The sequence below is a fragment of the Juglans microcarpa x Juglans regia genome, chromosome 8S (assembly GCF_004785595.1).
Source record: "Juglans microcarpa x Juglans regia isolate MS1-56 chromosome 8S, Jm3101_v1.0, whole genome shotgun sequence".
Lineage (NCBI taxonomy): Eukaryota > Viridiplantae > Streptophyta > Magnoliopsida > Fagales > Juglandaceae > Juglans > Juglans microcarpa x Juglans regia.
In genome coordinates, this window is record NC_054609.1 from 4,841,614 (window position 1) to 4,863,814 (window position 22,201).

Consider the following 22,201-nt stretch of genomic DNA (forward strand, 5'->3'; position numbering starts at 1 on the left):
ATTTACTTTTATAAATTTAGTATAATATCTCTTAATAAATACAGCACTTTAACAAAGGCATATGAAATTATCTTTCACTTTCTTTTGTGTTGTTTCGTACATTGAAGATTATTGTCGTCTTTAATATCTCTCTCTCTCTCTCTCTCTCTCTCTCTTTCTGTTTCCATTTATTTTTATTTCTTCCTCTCAAATCCTTCACCAAAGGCTCTCTCTTCCTCCCATTTCTGCATCATCTTGGGTTTGGTTTTCTCGCCTCGCCTCTTCTCTTTCTTTCTTCGTTTCTTTATTTTCTCTCCTGAAAGCGTGAACATAAATACAGCTTTCTTTGATCACCTTGTCTGGGCTAGTTCTTTCTTTCCTGTCCCAGGTTTCTCGTATAGATCCATCTGCTCGGTAAGTTTCTCTGGATTTATCCTTTTTTTAGTTGACCTTTTTTGATTGATCGGTTGGCGATAAGATCGGATTTTGATTATTCTGTTTGAAATTTCCGTCGTGTCTCTCTCCTTTTCTTTTGAGTTATATTCTTGAAGCTAAATTCTTTTGGAAATTGTGGGTTAGTTTGTTTTCTGCTATTTGAACTCCATACGCAGCTGGGTTTTGTATATATCTGTTTTTTATTTTTTAAAAATCATTTTGATAGAGCTATTAGCGAATATATTAGCGCTCATAGCTTCTCAATCCCAATTTGACCGTCTTTTTTTTTATAACTCCGTCCCCCTCTGTATTGATTTTCTTTGCAGGATATTGATTCCGTGGTAAGTTCCACGGAAAAAGGTAGAAACTTCAGCATATTAAGAATGCTTTTTTTTTTTTTTTTTTTTGTGTGCTTGTTTAAAATTGTCCAACTTTCGCATGATTGCTTTGCTGGACTAGATCTTTGCCCTGGTGGGTGCAGGGTTATACGTGAATAATGAATTTATTTGTTGAAATGTTGTCCAGTTTGGCCGTTTCATGATTATTTACCCTGCAAGTAGAGGCTTTGGGGTAGTTGGGATTGTGATTTTCGGAACTGCATGTATATCTTACGAGTCCTGAAGCTAATGATGCCTGGTTGGCCTAACTTCTTTTTGCCCATTGAGTTTTAATGCTTATTCGTGGCTGCAATATTGTAAAAGATTAAGCCAGCTATTTTATTGCCCTACTGGTGGCTTCATTGGCTATTGCATTCTGCTTCTGCAAACTGTTACTTTGTTTCTCGTTGCTATCCAACTACTGTTGCTTTGATAATATTATGTTGATCAATGGAATAGCAGCTGATGTTTGGATGATCTAACACCCTTTATGAATTAAGTAATACAAAGTGTCAATTCTCAATCTTTCTTTGTGTTTGTGTATTTTGGCTATTTTCTGTGGCCCAAGGCTTGCTTCATTCATGAAGTTTCTAAGTGTCTGAGAAACTTCACGACATCTTTAAATCTAGGATCCTGGTGAATGTAAAAGTGGGTCCTGGATTTCTATTTGTTTAGTATTAAATAGACATAGGGATCTTCCTGATTCTCCAGTTTTAAGAAAATCTTCCAATGCTGCCGAAGTTTTCACTTTCTCGAAAGAATCATAGCCTTTCATAGGTGGCTTTGAAGTACTTTATATACTTCAAAATCTGTTACTCCATCTGATGGGTCTACAATGGGTTCAAACAACTGCAAGTTCAGAATATCGCGCTTCTACAGATTTTAAATGGTTCTAAGTTACAAAATTTTTTTGATAAGTAAACAAATTGTATTACTCCGAGAATAGGCCTAGCCCAGTATATACAGAGACAACCCTGACTAGGAGGTCGCAAGAGATATAAGGAAATCATGAAGGGCCATGCCGTTGAAATCAATAGCATTGGACCATGTAGGTAACGTGCAATAAAAGAAAGCTATAAATTCCTCTATCGATCTCTCATTGTCCTCAAATGTCCGTGCATTATGTTCTTGCCAAAGACACCACATGATGCACATCGGAATCATCTTCCAAATTGCTGAGATCTGATGTACCCCTCCAATTATTGGCCAGCTGGCCAAAGCTGCTGCCATGTTCTCTGGCATAACCCAACCCAACTCTACTCTACCCAACACCCCATCCCATGAAACCTGCGCTATCTCACAATGTAACAAGAGGTGATCTACCGACTCGCCCCCTCCCCTACAAATACAACACCAATCTACTATAATAATTCTCCGCTTCCTCAAGTTATTAGTTGTGAGAATCTTGCCCAAAGATACTGTCCACACAAAAAAAGCTACGTTGGGGGGCACCTTGTGTCTCCATACCCTTCTCCAAGGGAACCTCATATTGGCGTCTTGGGTGAGAGCCTTATAGAATGAGTGAACTGAAAAGGCACCTTTCCTGGCAGGTACCCACCATAAACCATCTTCTTGAAATTGACTTGGCTTCACTGAATAAAGGAGCCTATAAAAATAAACAAAATTATTCACCTCCCAATCTTGCGTAGCTCTACTGAAATTGATGTTCCAATGAAGTTGCTCACTCGATATTCCCATGACCTCTGCTATTGAAGCCTCTTTAACACTGACAATTTGGAATAATGAGGGAACTACATTTTGTAGAGCAGTATCTCCGCACCAAATATCTTTCCAGAATTTAATCCTGGATTGATTGCCGAATTGAAAACAAGTGTGACGAAAAAAGACCACTCATCCTCTTCTAATATGTTTCCACAAGGCTTCCGGTTCCTTATTGTATCTCCATAACCATTTGCCGAGTAACGCCCACTTGAAAGTCCTTACATTTCTGATACCCAGACTACCGTTGGATATTGGGCGAAAAACCATTTCCCACTTAACTAGGTAGAATTTAAACTCCTTACCCAAACTATCCCATAAGAAATCACGTTGGAGTTTATCAATCCGGCCTGCCACACTTGCAGGTATAGGAAATAGTGATAGAAAGTACGTAGATAAATTAGAAAGGGTACTCTTTATCAAAGTAAGTCTACCACTTTTTGACAAGTACATTTTCTTCCAACTCGCTAATCTCTTCTCTATTTTCTCAATCACTGACTCCTATAAAACAGGCGTCCTTGCACCAGCCCCCAATGGAAGACCCAAATTCTTCAATGGTAGAGAGGCAACCTTACAACCCACGCATGAGCTAATTGCCGTACATTAGGCACCACACCAATTTGTACCAACTCAAACTTTTCAAAATTCACTTTTAAACCAGACATTGCTTCAAAACATAGGAGTAACGCCTTCAAAGCTCGCACTTGATTCTGATATGGAGTACAAAAAACAAGAGTATCATCTGCAAACAATAAATGAGATATGTTAATGATACCCCTATCTGGGGTTCCAACTGAAAATCCTTCCACGAAGCCATGATGAGTCAATGCCCTAATCATCTTGCCCAATCCCTCCATTACAACAACAAACAGTAAAGGCAACAACGGATCGCCTTTTCTTAGGCCTTGCGAACTATGAAAGAAGCCCGCCGTGCTAGCATTTATCAACACAGAGAACTTGGGCCATTGATATAAACCAATGGATCCATAATCGCCACCTCTCTTCAGAGCCACATCTCCCAAGAAGATAAAGAAGGAAATCCCAATTAACATGATCGTATGCTTTCTGCATGTCTAGCTTGCATATGATCGCTGATGATCCTGCTTTCATTCTACTGTCCAGATATTCATTAGCAATAAGAATCGCATCAAGAATTTGTCTACATTTAACAAAGGGATTTTGGGGCTTGGTGATAATCTTCCCCACCACCTCACAAAGTCGGTTCGCTAACACTTTGGAAATGATCTTATAAACCCCTCCCACTAAGCTGATGGGACGATACTCCTTTTATCTTGATAGCCCCTACCTTCTTTGGGATCAATGCATGGAAAATATTATTTAAGTTTTTTTTCGAATTTTCCAGCCACAAAGAGCTCTTGAAACACCTTCATAATATCTTCCTTTACAACATCCCAGCAATCTTGAAAAAAACCCATAGAGAAACCATCTGGCCCCGGCACCTTGTCCTTGGCCATTTTCCGCACTACCTCCGCCACCTCCTCTTCCTCAAAAGCCCTCTCCATCCGAGAGGCATCACTCGTACCAATGGTGTCAAAACCCAGCCCATCAAGGGACAGCCGCCAACACATTGGTTCAGTTAGGAGTTGCTCATAGAAGCCAACTACATGATCCTGAATAACCTGTTCTTCTCTGCAATCAACACCGTCAATCTTCAGCATCTCAAATGTTTTTGTTCCTCAAGTTCTAAGTTACAACATACACAGGCAGTGGAGCAACAAATAACTAGTGCAAAAGAAATTCCAGGAATTGAGTTCAAGATTCTGGTGAATGGCAATGCCGACCAATTGACTACTCCATGCATACGACTCCAGTGCATGAGACTTTTATGAAGACCAAATGAAGGGCATTTTCATGACCCTATGATCGCTCTGCCCACATTCCACTTTAACCTGCCAGAATTTAATGAAATGAAACACGATATGACTTGTTCATGGCAAGATCATGAATCTAAGCTTAACCTGCACTTTGCCTTTAGGTCAAGTTGGCTGCACTTTCCAATGGAATACATTCATATAATAATTTTCTACTCCCTTCACCACTGCCTAGTGTTTTATTGATAAGTTGGTTTAGAGTTTACTGACTTCCGAATCCAATGATAATTGTTGCTGTATTGTATCAGGTGTACTAAAAGTGTATTTGGCTTACCATCTCTGTTGGAGATTTCTTCAAGATTTTTACTTGTAACAAAGTTGTTATTAGCCTAATGCAAGGGCAGAGGGGTAAACTTGGTGGTTTTCCTGAAACCTTGGAAATTTGATTGTGGATCTACTCCTAGTAATGCTTCCAAAGATCAGCATATATGCTGGAATAATATGCGAGATCCTGCTGGAAACTGAATACCAGACCATATACCATCACCTGGGTTTATTAAGGTTGCATACCTAAATTCTGCTAACTGTCAGCAGTAGATGTCGAATGGATGGAGCTTGGGTGAGCCTAGTTCTAGCAATTCCCAGAATGAGGTCAGGTGTGATGAGCAGAAAGCAGAATTTGGATTGTCATCTTCAGGAAGTGCTTGTCCTGCGGCTGGTCTGAGGTTGGAAGAATGGAACTGTGAACCATCTAATAATACAAATGGAAACCCTCTGTTTGCACAAAATTCCAATTCTAATGTGCATACTCAGAATCCCAACTTAAACACAGATCCAATGGGTCATGGTGGTGATAATAGTCAAGCCAAGGGATGCCCTAACATACACAAGTCTATCAGATCTGAAAATTGGTGCATTCCACCACCTGCAAGTAGTTCTGATCATCATGTACTTCCTTCCAGACCCAGTGGAGTTTTAGTGACCGAGAATGATGGTGGACCAGGCTGTTCAATGGAGGGTCGCCGTGTCCCCTGTAAAAGAAAAGCTCTTGAAGGAAATGCTGGACAGTCTTCTGTTTCTGGAAGTTCTAGCTACTTTCACCCTTCTGAAAATAGTGCACGGTCTGCTGTGCCTGCTCGCTTTAATTTGAGCAGCAGTTTAGGTGTATCTGCTACACCCGAACAGGTGAACCCAAGATTCGGGCTAGGCACAATGGGAGTAGCTTCTGATTTCGTTCCTGATCTAAGTTCGGCAGGAAGCTTCCATAGAAATACCCGTTTAAGGATAAATCCTTCAAATCAACAAGATTCTATTGCCCCTACTTTAATCTCTACAGCGAATGCTGTTAGGCATTCTAGTATTTCATCTTCCCTTCTGTCACCAAGACTTCTTCCAGTTGGTTATTCTTTGGACTTGCGGTCAACACCTGCTTCTGATCGTATGATTCCTCAAAGTCAACCGGTTTTGGTCCATGTTCCTACATTGCCACGAAACGTGGAAGGTTACAGGTGGAATGGAGGACCTAGCTTGGGAGCTGGCAATATCACAAGCTCTATGGTTTCTAGAGATAGAGATTCTGTGCCGCATGAAGAAATGGGCTCAAGAAGCATGACAAGAAACCTTTCGGAACATCCTGTGTTTATGCCTGCTATCGAACTGAGAAACTTGGTTCGAAATCCAGCAAATAGGGGTTCAACTAGCGGAAATGTAAGTATTCCTGGAAATGTTGCCTCTACATCTCGACCTGTTCCCAGTTCAGGTGTCCATCCATCACCTGCTCCTACTTTAGCTCCTCAACATAGTCCACAATTCCAACGAAGATTTTCTGAATATGTTCGCCGGTCATTGATGTCTTCTGCTGGCTCTGAATCTGGAGGCCAGAGGAGTAATTATTCCCCACTTGGTTCGGGTCCTATTCCGTCACAAGAACTTGGTTTTTCATCTGGACCTGGTAACCCGGGCCATGCTCAGTCACACCCAAGGTCAGCATTGTGGGTAGAGAGACAAGGTGATGGTGGTCTTGGAATCCCTTATTTATTGCGAACGTCTGCTGCAGCCAGTGAAGGAAGTAGCAGATTTGTATCCGAGGTATGTTTGAGAACTCATTTTACATATGACGTTTGCTTTTTAAATTTAAATATTTGGACTCTTTCATGTGAAGCGTCTAGTGTCAAACCCAGTTTGTTTTATATTAAATGGTTGAGATGGCACATCATCTCTTGTGATCGGTGACTATAGCAAGAGTCATCAAATATGTGGATTTGTTTGTCATCAATTACGGTCAGATGGGTCTTACATGCTTTTAATAACTGTGAGAGCAGTTTAAATGGCTGGTGAATCTATGCTTTACGTCAATAAACTCAACCATTGAATAACTTCATCTCTAGCAAAAATTGTGATTTCCTATAGCTACATTATGTTGATTTCCAAAAGTGCATTTCATAAACAATTCCTGTTGCATTCAAGCAAGCAGATCTTTGACAATATTCATCCTAGGAACACGGAGACTTTTCTAATAAAAAAATTCTGAGCTTGACTGCTACTAAATGACATACTGTTCTGGTGAATAGTAACAGTCTGGCTTTCTGAATGTTCTAACGTGCAGTTATTTCAGTTAAGTTTGTTGGTTGGATGTTTGTTCAAGCAGAAAAGTAGAAGTGAAAAATCTAATGGAGTATTTTTTTTTTTTTCCATTTCAGCTTTTCTTTTTTACAACATTTGTAGCGGTTACACTGGTTTTATGTAAATTAGTACTCTTTGATTTCAATTTTCAAGTCATCTTGTCAAGCAAGTGTTCATCTGAAACTTTGTTATTTTTTGAAGCAGATTCGCAATGTCTTGGGTCTCATGCGTAGGGGTGAGAGCTTGCGACTTGAGGTTGGGTTTCTACCTTAACAGTGTCTACTCACCGATCACACTTCTTATCAAGAGAATGCTAGAAAAGCTTAGGGGAAAGACATTTTTGTTGACTTAAACAGCCTTGCATGAATATACTCTTATTTCATTTGTGTTCCACTGATGGTGGCAAATGGATGCTTTTTTGACATGTGACTCCACCTTTTTATCAGGATGTTATGATCCTTGATCAGTCTGTGTTTTTGGGGGTGGCTGATATTCATGATCGGTATAGGGATATGCGACTAGATGTTGACAACATGTCTTATGAGGTAAAGTATACAATAAATTGAACTTTACTTTTTATTTACCTGTTTATTTTTGTAATTGTTCTCGTACTACAACATTTATTTTGAATTATAGGAGTTATTGGCTCTGGAAGAGCGCATTGGTAATGTTAGCACGGGATTGAGTGAAGAAACAATTTTAAATCGTCTGAGACAACGGAAATGTTCAATTGCAGTGGGGTCTCAGCTTGATGCAGAACCATGCTGTATCTGTCAGGTAAATGATGTACCTGACTTGGGTTTGCGCTGCTTGTTTTCTTCTCTTTGCCCAAATGACTGGTTTTCCTCTCTTTCTGAATTATTGTTTATTCATATGCAGGAGGTATACATTGAGGGAGATGATCTTGGAACTCTGGAATGCGGCCATAATTTTCATGCTGACTGTATTAAACAATGGCTGATGCAGAAGAATTTGTGCCCCGTTTGTAAAACAACAGCCCTGACGAAATGAGAGGTGAACATTCACTTTCTGGATATTTGTTCTCATATTGGAAAGAGGGCTAACCGTGAAACTGTGTCGCTCATTTGAATGAGTGAGTCAAAGACACCGATGCATATTGCCTGCTTCACCATTCCTTATTGTTGTTCTTACATGTGAAGCTTGTCCACGACACCACTCACCCAAGAGTCAGTAAAATTTTCTATTTTTGGAGATTGTATTCTAGTCAGCCATGTCCTTGTAGAGGTGGCAGATGTGCGATTAGAAAATATATAACTAGTTTCGAACTTACCATTTATCAACAAATGATTACCTTGCAATATTTATTAAAATTTCAGCCTATTGGCATTACAGATTGGAGATGATCATTTGGGATATTTTCTTTTTCTTTTTGTTTTTATTTTTTATTTTCTAGTCCAGATCAATATAAAAAGTAGATAGCAATGTTCTTGCTGTCAAATTTCTTGACATCCTCAAGGGATGGATATACAGAGCTGGAATGGGTCCAAAACCAGCGAGTTTTCTGAAAGAGAATGTTTAAGCTGTCAAACAAATCCAATTAGAATGGAAAATTAAGAATAACCACCAGTAGGGATATGGATTAGCAATCTCGTCTGGCTATAGAAATGATTAACATGTTAAAATTTCCGTCGTGACTTGGTACTTAGGATGCGGCCATGATTGGATTTATTCTCAAGTACTATCATTAGATTCAATCCTCTCAAGTCTGTATATGCTCTACAAATCTTGTTCAGAGTATGTTCCTTGCTGCCATGATACCTTCTCTCTTCGGTATCACTCCTTTTAAGATCTAAGATTCAACATCTCGTAGGTGCAAACAATCATTTGGAGCCATATGTTCTGGTAAAAAGCTAGCGATTTAACCAGTTCTTTGTAAGGAAACTACTGAGGATGCGGTGCACGAGACCGGAGTTTACTCTACAGGAGTGAGTCTGAAAGGCTCTGCCTTGTAGAGATTTCCCGACATATAAAAAAAAAGAAAGAGAAAAACCTTGTCTCTTCTCATTGCGAATTGTCTGAATTCATTATAGAAAGGGAAGTTGAGCAAAAAAAAAGGAGAATCAATGAGTCAGAAAGTTCACATGCCACTTATGAAAATGGGTATTCCAAAAATAGGTGCTCTACGGCTGCTCCAACAAAGGATTCACACAGTAGGTTGGAAAGTCAATATTGGGAGGTATGAACAAGGACAGCTGAAGTCGGTAACATGATGTCCCAAGCAATTTAGGTCTCGTTTGTTTTCAGAGATGAGTTGAGATGAGATGAGATTAAAGTTAAAAAGTTGAATAAAATATTATTAGAATATATTTTTTAATATTATTTTTGTTTTGGAATTTAAAAAAGTTAAATTGTTTATTTTATTTTATGTGAAGATTTGAAAAAGTTGTAATGATGAAGTGAGATGAGATGAGATGAGATAAGATGTTTTCTAAAAACAAACGAGGCTCCAGAAAAATAACGTAAGTCTATTTCGAAATATTGAGGCTACATTCATGCTATCATAGTTGTCACTTAGCCAAATGGGCCTTCGGGCCGAATGGCACTACTCCTGATCCTCTTGAGAAAATTGTCTAGAAGAAAAATCCAGTTCAATCCTTGTGCCAATCGAACAAATCCATCAATTTTGGGGACCTAATGGTCTTCTCAATTGTTAATGAAATTACCATTTCGTACATGAAAGTGGGAACCCTTTTTACCCAACTCCTTGGTTTTTTTCGTAATCCTCTTCGTTATCAGAGAATTAGAAGTTTTGGGTTGAGCTTTGGGGAATGACTGTCTCCTAAAATATTTTGCCTTGAATTCCTTTGACGTGCAGTGTATTTCCATTGGTTAGAACATTCAATTTCCAACCTAGCTTAGGCTGCTTAGCCGCAAAACGTGGGGGGTGTAGGTGTAGATGCCATCCCAAGAACCAAAGGGGAATTAATTGTAGGCTTTTTCAAAATGAAACCCACACAATAAACATTTTCCAGAAATACTTGACATCAAATTTATTCATTGATGAGGGAAAAAAAAAAAAAAAAAAAAAAAAAACGTGAATTTTTGTTTTTTGAGACGAACAATTTTGTCTCAAAAAATCCCAATTTCATCGCAAAATATATTTGGAGACAAAAATAAATATCAATTTTTCGTTATTAATCAAAGAAAGCTGTACTTGTATAGTATCAGATACATACCGTTAGTTGATTTACTTACAGGCTATTTGCTTCCGAATTATTCATAAAAAGTAGCGTTCCTGTTAGATGGTTAGCCTGTGGATAGATTGGACAATTAATTAGACATCAATGGGAGAGAAGTGGTTGGCGATCAATGGATTGCGTCCTTTTCCCTTGTTTGGTTCTCTCTCTCTCTCTCGCTCTCTCTCTGCTCACTTCGAATATGAAATCTGCTGAGCCAAGTCATGCATAGAAGTCCCTAAAGCTAGCAAGTACAAAATCTGAACACAAAGATGTTTTTCATGGACGGACCAAGAAGCAGCATTGCTAATTTATTGATTGGCCTATCTGGATACGTCTTCATCAACATATGGTTTCTAACAAGATGTCATGAAGTATTGCTTCTTTTGCCAATCAACTCACCCATGCTTTATGCCAATTGACGAGACAGTTTCTTTCATGTTTGCTATAAAGTGATTCGATTAGTATTCATTCTCATGATAAATTTTAGTGGTTCAGATGATGGTGCTTTTAGCCTTTTTTAGGCCAGGTTTTGAAAAGTTAAGGCAGGCAGAGGCTTGGTCAGTGTTATTGGGTTTTATCTTATGTTTCTATGAAAACACATTAACTATTTATCCATCTGCAGGCTTCTTTTGTCCTTTGTCGAGTGTTCTTCAAATCTTGTAGTGGAAATAGCATATTGGATAATGGCTTAAGTTCTTGTGCTGAGGAAGCTGTTTCTGCAGTGCGTCACATTGGCATTCAGCACAATGGATTCCTTACACCTGATATTCTTGAAGTTAAAATGCATGAGGAGAATTCTGTTTCTGGTGCCAGCATTCTGCATCAGTTAGGCATGCAGCCTCGGGAGCTGGTAACATTTCAAAACGTCCTCAATACCTATATAATTTTTACTGCCAGAACACATCTTCAATTTGTGTCATTATATTATATTTTTATGTACATATTTTCACGTGGGTTTGGTATGCAATGCAAGGTTATATGTTCATCTGCAACACATTGACCTTATGTTATTTATGATCAGCCATGTTTCTTGCATGTGTCGAAATATTCTTTTACAACCTCTACTTTTTCCTCACACCCTTACAAGTTATCGCATCAGCAACAATCTGCAAGTTCGTTCAGAAATAGAAGTAACATGCAGTTTTAAGTTGCTTAAAGTTTTGCCTAAAAACCCAAAATACTATTATTAGCTACTTTTAACATGATGATAGGCCTAACTTTCTGTACCACCATGTACTCTTCTGATGTGGGGGATGCTTGCAGGAGAAAATCAAAGTTTAGTCAACTGTAGTTTTTTTCCTTTTTCTAATTTTGATGCAGCATTCGAACTTTATTTGCTTTTGGAAAGTTTAATATTTTTCCTCAGTCTGCCTTTGTTTCCTTTGCAGATTTTACCCTCAAGATTTTCTAGCGAATCTTACTGTCTAGAGTGAGCAAAACAGATACTTCAATGGGTATCTGAGATGTCTATTAAGTAATGAAGAATTAGTCCCGTTTGGATATATAAATACTCTCAATCCATCTCATCTCATTATTACAACTTTTTTAAATTCTCATACAAAATATAATAAATAATTCAATTTTTTCAAATTAAAAAATAATAATAATATTAAAAAATAATATTCTAATAATATTTTATTCAACTCTTCTAAACTCATCTCATCTCATCTCATCTCACTATCTAAACGAGCCCTACTGTAAGTATATATGATATCTATTCAATTTTTTTTTTTTTTTTTTTTTGTGGCATGTGTTGTCCACATTCAGATATAACTACAAGGGTGTTTCTTTTTAAGTTAGTTACATTCCTGTTTGTGCTGTTGCCGGTGTGCAGAAGAGCTCGTCTGTACTTCCAGGAAGTAGTGCAAAGATTTTTGAAGGTCTGACTGACCAGCAAGCACTTTCCATTTTAGAGGAAGATTACGTTGAGTTGGACGATCTTGTGCAGTAACTATTCATCAGAGACTTTGAAGCAGTTGATTATAAAGATATATGAATATTCATTGGAATGCTCTGGCTGTTACTGGAAATTACTGTTTCAGGATTGAATTTAGATACTCAACAACAGATGCGAAGGGATAAATCTTAAACAACCTTTTGTGAAATTTTTAAACAATATTGAGATATGTTATGGAAGGATGACTTGGCCTTATAAGGTAGTTATATGTTATTATTTGTTATTCTGTTTCAATCCCATTGAAGTATGAGTAATGCAATATATAGTTTTAGGTGTACAAGTTCTACGTACTTTCTTTAAAAAAAACTGGGGTCCATTAAAAAAATAATTTTTTCATGTGGATCCCATATTTATCTATTTTTTTTAAAAAAATTGCGCATGATTTACACACCCTAAAATTATAAATATCATTTCTCTTAAGTATATATTTAGCAATTTTCTTTTGGTCTGGGCTTGCAGATTTGTTCTCATGCCTGATAAAAGGCAATTTATCCCAACAGCACACACAGAGATTATTATGATTGACAATGGTAAATTAAGTTATATGAGTGTCAGCTGCTTCACCTGACTTGATAAAGCTGCAGTTGATGCATTGATGGTAGAGGTTCTTCTTCCTCATTTACATATAATTTCCACCACCTCTTGATCAGAAGCTTCCTTAGAAGTAGGACTGGGCAAAATTTTGGAATTTTTGACTCTGCCCGACATCCGCTCCGACTCCAACTCCGACGGAGTCGGAGTGGTCAGATTTCGGAGTTTCTCCGAACTCCGTCTTGGAGTCGGAGTTTGGAGCTGCACGGAGCTCCGAATTCCGACTCCGAATTTTTTTTAAAAAACCCATCTAGGGTTTTCTAAAAAAAAAATAAACGACGCTGTCCCACTTAATGTGAGATGGCGTCGTTTTATGGAATGTAGGGGGCCAAAACGCAGGACCCCCCCGCCCATTCCCTTCTTATTTCTTCCTTTCTTCCTTCTCACTTCTCTGTTCTCTCTCGTCTGCTGCGTCTGCTGCCGTGCTGCGACTCTCACGTCTGTCTCACATCTCGCATCTCTGTTGCCGCCGTTCGTCGTTCTCCTCTGTGCGACTTCAAGCCGAGCTTCAGCCTACGGTGAGAGTGACGGGTTCCGAACTTCCGAGCCCAAGAATTAAATTTAGTAGTTTACTTAATTAATTTTATGTAAACGTCTCTCACTCTCTTGTGAATTGGTATTTTGTTGTGATTCCTTTGAATTGATTTTGTAAATTTGTAGTAAGGAAATGTGTTTAATGAAATGTATGATGTGTTTGTAATTTGTTTTGTATGCATGCATAGTGTTTGATAAAATGTGTATGAGATGTGCATAGAGTCAAGCCCCCTCAAAAGCGTTGTTTTCTTTACTACTTTACATGTAAAATAAATAATAGATATATAACAGTTGAATATTTTGTAATTAATTCTATCCATTTGATTCAACTCCATCTCCAACCACCACCACTTGATCTGTCTTTTGCCCATCTAATGTCACTGACGTAACACCTATATATATATATATATATATATATATATATATGACATTAATGTAATTAAACCAAGAGCTAGAAAAAATAATCAGAATACGAATTAAGCGATTGGGAGATAAGATTTTAATGAACAATATTCAAGTATGTATGAGCTCTTGGGTGTGCTTGCACTGCTTGGCTTCTCTCATAACCAAAAAAGAAAAAAAAAAATTGTTTTGAGTCTAAGATATATAACTCCTCCTCCATTTTATGCTTAAAAAAGATGATGATATATTTGTATATGCCATGATGACAAGAAATATTGGTCAAGAAGAACTGGATAATTGGGAACGTAGAGTTGGTGAGATACTTGAAAGACACCATGTTAGATTATACATATAGATCAATAGTGTTGGAGGATAGCTAGATAGCTAGATGCCAAACAAACAAAATCAAAAGAAGCATACATATATATATATATATATATATATATATATATATAGGACAACATTGAAACTACTGATTAGAGGATCTTTTGTTTTCACACTTGTCTAATTTGTCTATATATATGCAACAACTCTTTTGTTTTGTTTTGTATGCAAGATAGATTATGTTTACGGTGAATTGCTTGTTGTGATGATTATTGAGCACATATGTGAATATGTGGGTACAACTGTTATTTGTTTTATATGTACGAGTGTGTCCATATACTCATATAGTAGAACGTGTGTTTTGTATGCAAGTTCAGTGACTTGACATTGATTGTGAAATACTTGTAATTGCTAAGAATTGCATGAATTTCATTTGGGCGGAGCCACCTTGCTTTGGCTTCTTCCATAATTATTTTTAAACTAATTATTTTTTAAACTAATTTTTTTTATTATTATTTTTTCAGCTTTTTTGATTGTGACATGGATCGTTCACAAGGGGATGTGGCGGATGCCAATGCTACAACTCCTACACCGGTGGATACTTCCACCCCTAGAGCCACATCTAGGGCAGCTACATCTAGAGCAGCTACTTCTTGTGCGAGTAGTCGACTCCCACTCCCACTCCCACTCCCAGTTGATATAGAGGATGAAGATATGTTCAACGAAGAGGAATAGATGCCCATTGAGCAAGATCAACCATCGCGGCCTTCTAAAAAGAGGTCGTGGACATGAGAGCATTTCACTAAAATTCCTAGTGATGTTACGAACCCGGTAGCAATATGCCATTATTGTGGATCACTTTGTGGATGCCATTCGAAGAAGCAAGGTATCAGTATGTTAATAGCACATCTAAATAGTTGCCAATGATATAAGATGGCGAAGGGATTGCAAGCCATTGATCAGACCAACCTCAGTTACCAAACTTCTACAGCCACTGATGGTACACAGAGTAAGAAATTGGTCATCCCTCAATATAGTGAGAAGATGTTGAGGGATATGCTTGCAGAGATGATAATTACTGATGAGATGCCATTTACCACAGTCGAGAAAAGAGGCTTTCGAAAGTTTCTAAAGTTTGTTGAGCCACGATTTTCGATTCCATCACAGTATACAGTGATGCGAGATTGTATGAATAGGCATGCGAAGGATAAGGCGGAGATGAGAAAGATGTTTATTATCACTGGCCAGAGAGTGTCGTTTACGACTGACACATGGACTTCCATACAGAACGTCTGCTACATATGTATCACAGCACACTACATTGACAGTGAGTGGATTTTGCATAAAAAAATTATTGATTTTAAAGAAATTGTGGATCATAAAGGTGTATCCATTGGGGCGAAGATGGATGATTGTTTAAAGGACTGGGGAATTTGAAAAGTACTGTGTATTATAGTTGACAATGCCAGTGCGAATGAAACAGCAATTGATTGGTTTAAGTGGAACACGACGGTGAGAGATGATGTCATTCGGGCCCACGAGTTTATTCAAGTTCGATGTTGTGCTCATATTATTAATCTCATAGTTGTTGAGGGGTTAAAAGAGGTTGATGATTCCATAACTCGAGTATGCAACATTGTATGATATGTGAGGGGTTCCCCTCAGAGGCTTGCCAAGTTTAAGGCAATAGCAGAAGATCTTAAGATTGAATGTTCTAGTATGCTGTGCTTAGACGTTCCGACTTGATGGAATTCTACATATATGATGTTGGATGTGGCACAGAAGTACCAAAAAGCATCCGAGCGGATGGAGGTCGAGGATGGGGGCCTGAAGTATGCTTTGTTGGAGCTAGCAGGACAGGGGCTCGGTGCGCCGGATGCACATGATTGGACCAGTGTGAGCTACTTTGTTGAATTTTTAAGAACTTTTTATGATATAACTATGCGGCTATCTGGATCCAAATATACTACTGCGAACTCATTCTTTAGCGAGCTCTCGGAGCTTCACTTCCAGTTGAAAAATAGTTGTACTGACTCTGCTGGATTGTTATTTGCTATGGCTACGAGGATGAAGATTAAATATGATAAATATTGGGGGAATATTGAGAAGATAAATATATTGCTATTTGTGACTGTGATCCTTGACCCCCGAATTAAGTTGACTGTTCTAGAATTTTGGATAAATTCCGTCCTCGGGGCAATGAAGGCTGTAGAGTTTATTAGATTACTAAAAAGTGATGTTGATGACTTATATAATAACTACAATAATAGTTGTCAGCCTTCATCCACAGCTGGTAGCTCCTCACATTCGAGGCCGACGGGATCGACAGTTTCCTCAGGTGATACTGACCCATCTGTAGGGGTTAGAGACAATCGTATTATACGGCAGTATCATCAACTCATGTCAACAAGGAATATTATGCATTGTATATCTAAGGTTGAACGATATTTTATGGAAGCTGTCGAGGCACCTAGTGATGTATTTCAGTTATTAACTTGGTGGAAAGTTAATTCCACCAAGTATCCAATCCTTTCCCGTGTGGCCCGAGATGTGCTAGCCATTCCTGTCATTACGGTTGCCTCAGAGTCAGCATTTAGCACTGCAGGTCGCGTGTTGAATGCTTATTGGAGTTCATTGTCACCGTCAACCGTGGAGGCCCTCGTTTGCACACAGAATTGGATAAGTAAAATGCCCATTGAACTAGATACCGTTGGCGTTGATTCCGAGAGCTATAGGCTTGAATCGGGTAAGTTTATATGCTTTTAAATGATGATTTAATTATTTTTAATGTTTCTAACTTCTACTTTGTATGATTTTATAGATCTAATTGTGAACCCTAACATAATTGCCGATGATTGAGAGTCTGGAACGGACGCCCCTTGAGAGTCTTGGTAAGAATCAAATTATACTTTTACCGTGTTCAATTTTTTATTATCAAATTTTTTCTATTTATTGATTACAACTTTCTATCTTCATTTCAGGCATGACCAATGGAAGAAAAAACATTTGAGTGAAATTTGTGTTTAATTTTTATGTAGTTTAAGTTTCAAGGCTAAGTCAATGTTGTTATTACGTTATAAATGGGACTGTTATAACTTATGGCTACATCATATATGTTATTTACTTTTTAAACTATTGTATGTAAGGTTTTTTTTTTTAATTTATCTTTTCAGCTTTTTTTTTTTTTTTTTACAGATTTTGGACTTGGGCTTTGGTGATCATATTTATGTAGTTATATTTATATAGTTATATCCTGAGCAAAGACGTGAGATAAGTACTCTTTATTCTATTAGTACTTATCCATCCTCTCTCAAACGTTTATAATTTATTATCCAACTGAAATTAATTGAATTATATAGATTCGTACCATCATTCTTCTCTATATATACATACATCATACATGCATGAATATTATTCCCATGCATTTACATACATGTATCTGATCTGGTGATGAAGTTAATCCAGATTAATTAGCTCGAAGTACTACCTTTGAGCTTGTCCTTCGATTTCAACAATACAAAACATTAACAAGTAATTTATTATATATTCCCCACCATATAATTTTGCCGTCCAAATTGATTCATCCGTTTAAATACATTTCAATCTGTTAGAAATGTAGAGAAATAAACAGAACGACTCCGAACGGGGGTCGGAGCTTCCATTCGGAGGCCAGAGCTCCGACCTCCGATCGGAGTTGGAGGAGCATTTTGGCTCCGACTCTTGTCAGAGTCGGAGGTCGGAAACGACAACTCCGACTCTGATCGGAGGTCGGAGCCCAGGCCTACTTAGAAAGACCTCTTTTCCTTTGGCCTTCTTCTTTTTCTGTGATAAAACAAAAATTGTTAAAGAGATGGAGCTATCATATATGCTGATTTTCTTATATATGTTGATATAGTGCCAGTGGTGGGGTAGTTAATAATTTGAATTGTGCTATGAAGTGCTAGCTTTCTTGTTTCTTTGGCAGCTTTTCGTGGAGCTGACAATTGGGTATAATATAATCTTTTTGATGCATTGCCTTGGTTTGAATATTGTGTTGGTTTTGTCTCTTAGTGCTGTTGATAGAACTTTACTAGGGTTTTAATGATACTATAATAGTAGTTGCAGCACTAATTCTGGATGATATTTTTAGATGTTCAGTTTGCAAAATTGTATTTTATATGTAAGGAATTTCTAAACCTCTTCACTGAGGTTGGTATTTTCGTTTTTGATAGCATATTTTGGAGTTTCTTTGGGTGGTGTTCAAAGGCCCCATTAACCTATTCATACGTAAGAAACGTGTTCATTAAGATTTGGCTTCTCGTATGGTTGAAGTCGTAGTTTGGTGTGTCATTTCCAGGCATCACTTGTTGTGGCCATTTTGGAACCCCGAGGACATTCTTTATTGCAGAAATTCCATTCTGTATCCTAAGTTTGTTCCATTCTTTCAAATTGCAGGTTAGATGATCTTTATTCAACAATTTGATATACAACTATCAATGTTTTTTTTTTTTTTCATTTACACCCATTTCGATTGACCCATCAAGCATGATGGAATCTTAAAAAGTTTTAGTGAATTGTCTAAAATTTCCTGGCTTAAATTTAAAAAAAAATTATGGATCAAATGGATGGAGGATGTAAATTGAAAGAAAGTAGTAGTTTGAAGTATTAAATTGTTGATTTTGGATTATTTGGGAAAAGTGGGATTACCATTTTTTTTTATTATTTTGCTGAAAATTGGAGTACCATTTGGGAAAAAATGGATTAACCATTTCTTTATGTTATGAGAAATGTCATCAAATATCAAACATTTTGGAAGCCATCAAATCATCTAGTTTTGTGCAATTTTTTGTTTTTGTTTTGTTACATTATGCCAGATTGGGACAGATATCTTACTTCTGCTGTTGTGCTGATCCCAAGAGCACCATTTGGGAGAGAGAGGGTGCAGGAAATAGGGTTAGGTTCTTTAGAATTTGTAGTTTTGGAGAGCATCTATTTTAGCTGTTTCCATTGGCCTCTTATAGCTTGAGGCTTTATTATCAAATGAGTGTGAATACATCCTTTTGGTTTTCCTTATTATCGCGTTTTGTTTTGGATGAATTGTTCTGTTTTAGCTTCAGTTTTTGGGTAAATGTTATAGTAATTTTACCCTCCAAGAGTTCTTCATCATCCTTTGAGAACCAATGAAGTCTTATTTTTTCGATACTCAATATGTCCCAACTGAAAATCAGATACATTCTACGCTGGGATGAGAAAAGATCTTAACTTAGGGATAAAATTCTTGTTTGAACTTGAGAGTTTCAAGTAGGAGAGACACATGAAATGAATCTTACAATATTTATTATTGTCTGTATAAATATTTTGGATAGTAATAAATAAATAATAAATGCTACAAGGTTTAATTTACTTGAACGACCTAGGTCGTTTTAGTGTTTAGATTTATTTTTTGAGTTGAGTGGCTCAGATCTAGGTTGGGTTGTGGGTCATGACTTTCTCATCCTCTTGAACTCATCTTATTTAAGTTTAGGGAGCCTATTTCCCCACATTTTGCTCATTTGAGAGATCAAGACTGCTTTTGTTAAATCATTATTTTGCTATTTGAAGTCAAGACAAAATCTTGAGTGAAACAAGGTTGTGATACCTACAGGAGGTGGTGGGTAGAGGCACTCTTTTTGACCCTCCAAAGTTTTTATCATTCCTATCTCTACTTTCTGGAATGTCAGATTTTGATTTTGTTTATTTTTATAATTATTCTCATTTCATCTCATTTAATTATTATAATTTTTTTTAAATTTCTTTACAAAATAAAATAAAAAATTTAAAATTTTTAAATTTCAAAACAAAAAAATATATATTTTAATAATATTTTATTCAACTTTTAACTTTTATCTCATCTCATCTCATCTCATCTACAAAAATAAATAAAGGGCAATTTCTTGTTTTGTTTTTATTTTCTGAGCTTTAATGTTTATTTTGTAATTTATCCCAATCTTCCATCTCTTCTTTTTATACTTTAATTTTATTAATTTAATTTTCCCAATAAAAAAGGCCACTTGTCATGTGAATGATTATTATCATAGATATAGAAAACCTCCACCCTCTTTCCCCATTTGTAGAGGGTCATTCCAATCCATGCCGTCCGGGTCAGGGGTCATGACTTTTGCTTCTTTGGAATAAATTCATACATTCATTCATTCACTCACTCGCTACGCCACCCAACCTTTGGAAAAAAAGAAAAGAAAAGAAAAGAGGATTTCAAAGATGTTGGGTACCATAATTGGCAGCCACCCCACAATTGTTTTTGAGCCTTTACTATTTGTCAAGTTGTAATGTCTACTCGTGGCTAGCACGGTATATATTTTTTTCAAAAAATATTTTAAACAAAAAGTAATTATATAAAAATAAATTTACAAATTGACGTAATTTGATATGATATATTATAAAATAAAATTAATTTTATTGTAAAGTAATTTAACGTATCATATGAAATCATGTTAGTTTGTGAGTTTACTTTTATACAATCACTTTATGGTTGTAGCACTTTTTTTTTTTTTCTCATACTACAAATGGGCAATTTGTTTTCAACTTTGTACATGATTAGCACCTAAAATGTTATTACTTTATGGGCTAAAACCTTTTTTTATATTGTTTGATATTCCTTCTTCATTTGTCAAAAGCATGGAGCTCATATTCTCTATTGGTGGGGAATGAATAATCACCACTAATCAACCCTTATCTCATGCTACTTTTATTAGCTTAAAATAAGCATTTAGGAAATGGTTTATCTAAGCAAACCCACATGGGGAGGTGTTTTCTATATTTTTATTTTACTTTTTTCCCCATGAAAAAATGGGAAAAAGAAAGAGACAAATATGACAAAATAGAGTTGGGGGGGGGGGGGGGGGGGGGGGGGGGGGGGGGGGTGGCGGCAGAACCTGAACAAATACTCACTAGGTCTATGTATTCACACCTGTCTTAAGCAAAGTTAGACAATGTCAGCAGCTTTTTGTGCCAGACTGCAAGCATAAAAAACATGAGCACCAAGTCACCAACCTTACCCAAAATTTGATTATAATCCAACCCCTGAAAACCATACCCTACATAATAGTCAAAGGTTTTAATTTTTCCAACCACTGATTGCAACCAAAGCCTTCTAATGTGTGGTCAATCACAAACTACACCACCCCTTTGAGTTCACACTTCAAAAATCTGAAAAATTCCCTGATTTGGATGAAGAACGATTCGGGGGTCCGATCTATATAATCTGTGTGATGCGTTTGGTTTTGGTCACAGCTCAAAGTCAGTTGAGAGAAGGAGGGAGGCAAGGGAGAGGAAAGAGGGGAGGCATCTGATGGGAACTGAGGAGGTTGGGAGGCAGGGATGAGGAGGGAGGGACAGATGCTTGGCGTGAAGAAGATGGAAACAAAAAATTAACACTTCTCAACAACAAATAGCAACATCTAACACGTTGAGTTAAAGACAAGGTGGGGGCTGGCATTGGGAGGCAGTTCTTTTATTTTTGTCAATGATGCATACAAGAAATATTCTATTTATAAGCGGGTGTGGATGACATATTTAGGTTGTATTTGAGTAGTGAGGTGATTTTAGATATTCTGTAAATAATAGTAAAAAAAATAATAATAAAATATTGAATAGTAGTGAATAATAGGTGAAAAGTAATAATAAAATAATGAATAATAGTAAAAAAAATTTTAAAACTTAAATTTTACAAATCAAAATTTACTATTTAAATTATGTGTATAGTATACTCTACATCAGTTTAAGAATAAAATAACTCGACGGACAAATATTATATACCAAAGGGAACCCTAAAATCTATTTTAATGGAATTGAGATTCTTTTTAATTGTATGATAGAATTATAGTAAATATAACATTATAACGTGCTGTAAAGGATTTTAGGACAATGAATTTTACATGAATATTTAATGCTATATTAATTTATCTTCTTGTCCGAAACCATCTCATTTTGTCAAGAAATTAGAAAGGATTCGGATTGAATTTATGAGCATCGAGAGAAATAAAAATAATAATTTGAAATAAGAAAAATGCCAATTTTTATCATAAATTAGTTCAAGTAGTTTCTTGTTTAAGAGCAAATTATTGTTGAAACAGCCAAACAGTGGTGAAAATATATATTTTTTTACTTACTGCCAATTGTTCATTTGCTTTTATTTTATTTTTAATATTTTATGCAATTCTAGAGTGGGAAATTTAGGACCAATATTACTAC

General features: G+C 36.8%; 1 protein-coding gene and 1 long non-coding RNA gene across 6 annotated transcripts; both read left to right on the forward strand.

Moving 5' to 3' along the window:
• The first annotated feature begins 85 nt into the window (after positions 1-85).
• Positions 86-8,323, forward strand: LOC121243829 (probable E3 ubiquitin-protein ligase RHG1A). 5 transcript variants are annotated; one of them, XM_041141895.1, is made up of 8 exons: positions 132-393; positions 4,651-6,430; positions 6,948-7,016; positions 7,166-7,219; positions 7,411-7,509; positions 7,601-7,741; positions 7,844-8,097; positions 8,134-8,323. In XM_041141895.1, exons 2-7 carry the CDS (start codon positions 4,940-4,942, stop codon positions 7,973-7,975), a joined length of 1,986 nt encoding a protein of 661 aa, XP_040997829.1. In that variant the 5' UTR covers positions 132-393; positions 4,651-4,939; the 3' UTR covers positions 7,976-8,097; positions 8,134-8,323. The 5 variants fall into 5 exon arrangements, with proteins under 5 accessions (XP_040997833.1, XP_040997829.1, XP_040997831.1 ...); XM_041141897.1 differs by having other exon boundaries at positions 7,169-7,219; XM_041141896.1 differs by lacking the exon at positions 132-393 and adding an exon at positions 752-774.
• Positions 8,324-10,199: 1,876 nt separating this feature from the next.
• On the forward strand, positions 10,200-12,761 carry LOC121243831. Its single transcript, XR_005936301.1, has 3 exons — positions 10,200-11,014; positions 11,999-12,320; positions 12,581-12,761. It is a non-coding gene; the product is annotated as an uncharacterized LOC121243831 (long non-coding RNA).
• The last annotated feature ends 9,440 nt before the right edge of the window (positions 12,762-22,201 follow it).

Excerpts from the sequence above, each read along its gene's own strand:
- LOC121243829 (XM_041141895.1), top strand. The coding sequence starts at position 4,940 with ATGTCGAATGGATGGAGCTTGGGTGAGCCTAGTTCTAGCAATTCCCAG. Across the intron at positions 7,017-7,165 it reads GAAGTGAAAAATCTAATGGA|CAGATTCGCAATGTCTTGGG; the intron begins GTATTTTTTTTT and ends TATTTTTTGAAG. Across the intron at positions 7,510-7,600 it reads TTGACAACATGTCTTATGAG|GAGTTATTGGCTCTGGAAGA; the intron begins GTAAAGTATACA and ends TTTGAATTATAG.